Genomic DNA, 5,501 nt, shown 5'->3' with positions numbered 1-5,501 from the left:
TTTAACTTCCTGGGCTAGAGCAATCTGAGTAGTTGGGACTACAGGTGTGTGCCACGATACCCGGCTTTTTTTTTTTTTTTTTTTTTTGAGTCAGAGTCTCACTCTGTCACCCAGGCTGGAGTGCAGTGGCACGCTCACGGCCAACACAGCCTCGACTGCTGGGCTCGGGCAATCCATCCACCTCAGACTTCAAGTAACTGAAGCTACAGGCGTGCACCACCACACCCGGCTAATTTTTCTTGATTTATTATAGAGATGAGGTCTCACTAAGTTGCCCAGGATGGTCTCAAACTTGTGGGCTCAGGCAATCCTCTAACCTGGGCCTCCCAAAGTGCTGGGATTATAGGCGAGAGTCACCACACCCAACCTCCGAAGTCATTCTTTCTTTTTTTGAGTTGGAGTCTCACTCTGCCACCCAGACTGGAGTGCAGTGGCTGGGCAAACAGTATATGATCTGATGCTAATAGACTGAGTGGGGAAACCCAGGAAGGCCTGTTTTTTTGTGTGTGAGTGGGCTCACTCTGTTGCCCAGGCTGGAATGCAGTGGCATGTTCACAGCCACAGCATCCTTGACCTGCTAGATTCAGATAATCCTTCTCCCTCAGCCTTCCAAGTAACTGGAAGTACAGGTGCACACCACCACACCCAGCTAATTTTTTGATTTATTGTAGAGAGGAGCTCTTAACAAGTTGCACAGGCTGTTCTCGAACCCCTGGACTCAGGCAATCCTCTCACCTCAGCCTCCCAAAGTGCTGGGATTACAGGCTTGAGTCGCTGTGCCGGCCCTTTTCTTTTTGAGTGGAGGCCTCATTCTGTGCCCAGACTGGAGGACTACAGTTACAAGATCACAGCGCATTGCAGTCTCAGCTTCTTGAGCTCAAGCAATCCTTCCTTCTCACCTCCCAAGTCGCTAGAACTGTAGGTATGTGTCACCACACCCGCCTAACTTTTACCTGAGCCCAGGGGTTCAAGACCAGCCTGGGCAACATGGTGAGACCTTGTCTCTACAACAAATCAAAAAATTAGCCGGGCATGGTGGCGTGCGCCTGTAGTTGCAGCTACTTGGAAGGCCTAGGTAGAAGGATGTCCTGCGCCCAACAGGTTGAGGGTGTGACTGCCACTGCACTCCAGTCTGGGTGACAGAATGAGACTCCGATTCAAGAAAAAAAAAAACCCAACAAATAAAAACAAAATAAACTGGGCTCGGTGGCTCAGCCTGTAATCCCACGCTTTGGGAGGCTGAGGTGAGTGGATTGCCTGAGCCTGCGGATTCGAGATCCGCCTGGGCAACTTGGCGAGACCTCACCTCTATAATAAATCAAAAAATCAGCCGGGCGTGGTAGCACCCGCCTGAAATTCCGGCTACTCAGAAGGCTGAGGCGGAAGGATCGCAGGGGGCCCAGCAGGTAGAGGCTGCGGTGGCTGGGAGCAGCCACTGCGCTCCACTCTGGGTGACAGAGTGAGACTCCAACTCAAAAATTAAAAAAAAATAAATAAATAAATAAAAAAGTTCAGAAAGTCAATTAACCGGACTCAGTGGCTCAGCCTGTAATCCCGCGCTTTGGGAGCCCGAAGTGAGTGGATTGCCTGAGCTCATGGGTTTGAGACCCGTCTGAGCAACTTGGCGAGACCTCATCTCTACAATAAATCAAAAAATTAGCCGGGTGTGGTAGCGCGCATCTGTAATCGCGGCTACTCGGAAGGCTGAGGCGGAAGGATCGCCGGAGCCCAGCAGGTCCAGGCTGCAGTGGCCAGGAGCGCCCACTGCACTCCATCTGGGCAACAGTGAGACTCCAACTCAAAAAAAAATAGAAAGTCAATTATGTCTAGGCATGGTTGTTTACACCTGTAATCTTAGCACTTTGGGAGGCCAAGGTAGGAGGATCAATTGATAAAAATTAGGACGTTTGAGAACAGCTTGGCCAACACAGCAAGACTTATCTCTAAAATAAAATTTTATTTTATTCTTTTGAGTCAAGTCTCATTGTCACCCAGGCTGGAAGGCAATGATATGCTCACGGCCACCGCAGCCCCGACCTGCTGGTCAGGCGATCCTTCCACCTCAGACTTCCAAGTAGCTAGCACTACAGGTGTGTGCCACCACGTCCAGCTAATACTTGATATATTGTAGAGACGAGGTCTTGCCAAGTTGCCCAGGCTGTTCTCAAACCCCGGGATTCAGGTCATCCTCCCGCCTCCACCTCCCAGTGCTGGGATTACAGGTGTGAGCTACTGTATCGGGCTAAAACAAAATTTTAAAAACAAGCTGGTCGTGGTTGCTCCTGCCTGTAGTCCCAGCTAGTCAGGCCGAGGTAAAGAATCTCTTGAGACCAAGAGCTGAAGACCGCAGTGAGTTAGGATCACACCACTGTGCTCCAGCCTGGGTGAGTCCCCTTTTTTTTTTTTTTTGAGTTGGAGTCTCACTCTGTCGCCCAGACTGGAGTGCAGTGGCCACTCCCGGCCTCGACCTGCTGGGCTCCGGAGACCCTTCCGCCTCAGCCTTCCGAGTAGCCGGAATTACAGGTGCACGCTACCACGCCCGGCTGATTTTTTGATTTATCGTAGAGATGAGGTCTCGCTGCCCAGGTGGGTCTCGAACCCACGGGCTCAGGCAATCCACTCACCTCAGCCTCCCAAAGGCGCGGGATAACAGGCTGAGCCACCGAGCCCGGCTCCCTTATTCTCTTACTTAACCTAACAGTAAATATCCTATATAACAGAGGGCACACAACATCAATTGTCTGCCCATGGATGACGTCCACTCAGGCCTCACAGGTATGCTGTCCAAGTAATGTAAATGAATTCCATTTGACCTGGCTCGTTTGCTTGGTCTGAAATCCCAGCACTTTGGGAGCCCGCGGGTTCGAGACCAGCCCGGGGAACTTGGTGAGCCCTCGTCTCTACAACAAATCAAAAATTAGCCGGATGGGGTGGCACCCGCCTGTAGTTCCGGACACTTGGAAAGCTAAGACAGGATTGCTGGAGTCCGGCAGGTCGACACTGGGGTGGCGGTGAGTGTGCCACTGCAGTCCAGCCTGGGCTTCAGAATGAGACTCCAGCTTAAAATTAAATTCCATTAATTTGCTGCACAGAGCTGAGGAGAGCTGCTTTTGGGGCCAGGGGCACTTGCCCCTTTGTGTTTCTGGCAAGCATGTTCACACAGAATGTGTCCAGGTACAGCCCTTTCTCAGGTTCTCATCCTTGGTCCTTGTCCTTTGTTTCTGTGACGTATTCCACGGAGATTGGCCGGTACTATCAGAAACGGGTCATATAAACACCCTGCGTGCACTAAATGTTATCAATGTGTCCCACTTTGTTCCCTGTTGCTTTGTGTGTTTAACTGATTTAATGACTACCATCTTAATTTTATCTTTTTTTTTTTTTTTTTTTGAGTTGGAATCTCACTGTCGCCCAGACTGGAGTGCAGTGGCCACTTCAGGCCACCGCAGCCTCGACCTGCTGGGCTCCGGCGATCCTTCCGCCTCAGCCTTCCGTGTAGCCGAATTACAGGCGCGCGCTACCACGCCCGGGTGATTTTTGATTTATTGTAGAGATGAGGTCTCGAACCTGCAGGCTCAGGCAATCCACTCACCTCAGCCTCCCAAAGGCACGGGATGACAGGCTGAGCCACCGAGCCCGGCTGACTCTAACATCTTAATTTGATCTGAGATTTTGTTTAATAGCTTGCTTGGTAGTATCATTTGAGGTACTGCTACCATTCATTGCACTGAAGGAATCTCCCAGGTGCTTGACCTTGTAAAATTCTCAAGGACACTCTCTTCCAGGACCACAAAGTTTACACCCCAACCGCCCAGAAGCCGGGAATGGCTTAAGCAGACTCACCATCAGCAGCTGCTTTTCAATCAGGTTTCACTTCGGCCTCACACCAAGGAACCTATTCAAATTCCTACATTTCAGTATCCTTAGTGGAACTAACTTCCTGTGCCAGAAGCTTTTGTCTGCCCCAATTGACTTCTTTCTTTAACAAATTCCCTTTATCTTCCGCTTGAGTCAAAGCCCAAAGGGCCCCAGGAGGCATGCAATATTTACCAAAGACCCTCCCCGTTTTCCTGCTTCTGTCTGGCAGTTGTCTGCCTTTACCTTAGGGTTTGTAGTCACAGCCTGTTTTTTTTTCCTGCAGACACCAGGTTTTCTGAATAGGAGGATTATTTACAGCAGAACTAGTTAACCTTGTCCTTTATCACAAGAAATTCAGTAAGTGAGGCCTGTGTTCCTCCCACTCCTGAACTTTTAATCTGTACCCTGAAATTTAGAAGATCCAGGCAAGTTCAGTTCAGCCTGTCTCATGCTGTCAGGGATAGACTGAATTAGAACTGCAAGCTGAAAATCAAGAAGGCGAAGCTTAACAACTAAGATATAATAAAGTAACTAAAATGTCATATTGGCCAGGCTCGGCGGCTCAGCCTGTAATCCCATGCCTTTGGGAGACTGAAGTGAATGGATTGCCTTAGCCCGCGGGATCGAGACCCGCCTGGGCAACGTGGCAAGACCTCATGGCTACAATAAATCAAAAAATGAGCCAGGCGTGGTAGCACATGCCTGTAGTTCCGGCTACTTGGAAGGCGGAGGCAAAAGCATCGCCAGAGCCCAGCAGGTCGAGGCTGTGGTGGCCGGGAGCGGCCACTGCACTCCAGTCTGGGTGACAACTCAAAAAAAAAAAAAAAAGTCATATTGGAAGTAGCATCCGTCTCCTTTTGGAAGACCGCAGAGAAAGCAAGATTCCTAAGGGAAGGGATGGGAAAAAGGGAGAGACTGGCGGGTGAACTCATCATTAATTTCCCTTTCCCTCCTTCTAGTCGTATTTTTGCCGATTCTATGACCGAAAAGTCTTAAGCTAGGTTTCCATCTCAATTTCTCTCTGCGTGTGTGTGTGGTATAGACAAGGTCTCACTATGTTGCCGTAGTCTGGTCACGATTTTTTTAGGCTCAAGCAATCCTCCCACCTCTACCTCCCAAAGTGCTGGGATTACATTTGTGAGCCATCCAATCCCTCCAATTTCTTTTTTTTTTTTTTTTTTCTGAGTTGGAATCTCACTCTGTCGCCCAGACTGGAATGCAGTGGTACACTCATAACCACCTCAGCGTCCACTTGCTAGGTTCCAGCAATCCTTCTGCCTCAGCCTTCCAAGTAGCCGGAAAAAAGGTGGGTGCTACCATGTCCGGCTAATTTTTTATTTATTGTGATACAAGGTCTCACAAAGTTGCCAAGGCTGGTCTTGGACCCCTGGGCTAAGGGAATCCTCTCGCCCCCACCTTCTAAATTGCTGGATTACAGGCATGAGCCACTGTGTGCGGGTTAAAGTTTTAAGTCAGGGTCTCACTGTCACCCAAGCTTAAGTGCAGCGGCATGATCCTGGCTCACTGTAGCCTTGACCCAGCAATGTCAAATTTCCCTTAATTTTGCAACCAAAGGCCTAATTATTAAATTTTTTTTTTTTTTTTTTTTTTTGAGTTGGAGTCTCACTCTGTCGCCCAGACTG

General features: G+C 49.5%; 1 protein-coding gene across 1 annotated transcript in view; it reads right to left on the bottom strand.

Annotated features, from left to right (window-relative positions):
- Nucleotides 1–3,195: 3,195 nt before the first annotated feature.
- LOC103263971 (homeobox protein NANOG-like) overlaps nucleotides 3,196–5,501 on the bottom strand; it is a gene marked incomplete at its 5' end in the record, with an annotated part of 5,687 nt that continues 3,381 nt past the window's right edge. The window contains one exon of the mRNA XM_008061634.2: nucleotides 3,196–3,252. Within this exon, the coding sequence (XP_008059825.2) occupies nucleotides 3,196–3,252 (57 nt within the window). The remainder of the gene's footprint in view (nucleotides 3,253–5,501) is intronic.

This window comes from Carlito syrichta, unplaced genomic scaffold, assembly GCF_000164805.1.
Source record: "Carlito syrichta isolate Samal-C Ts95f unplaced genomic scaffold, Tarsius_syrichta-2.0.1 Scaffold305344, whole genome shotgun sequence".
Lineage (NCBI taxonomy): Eukaryota > Metazoa > Chordata > Mammalia > Primates > Tarsiidae > Carlito > Carlito syrichta.
This window is presented reverse-complemented; position numbering and strand designations above follow the sequence as displayed.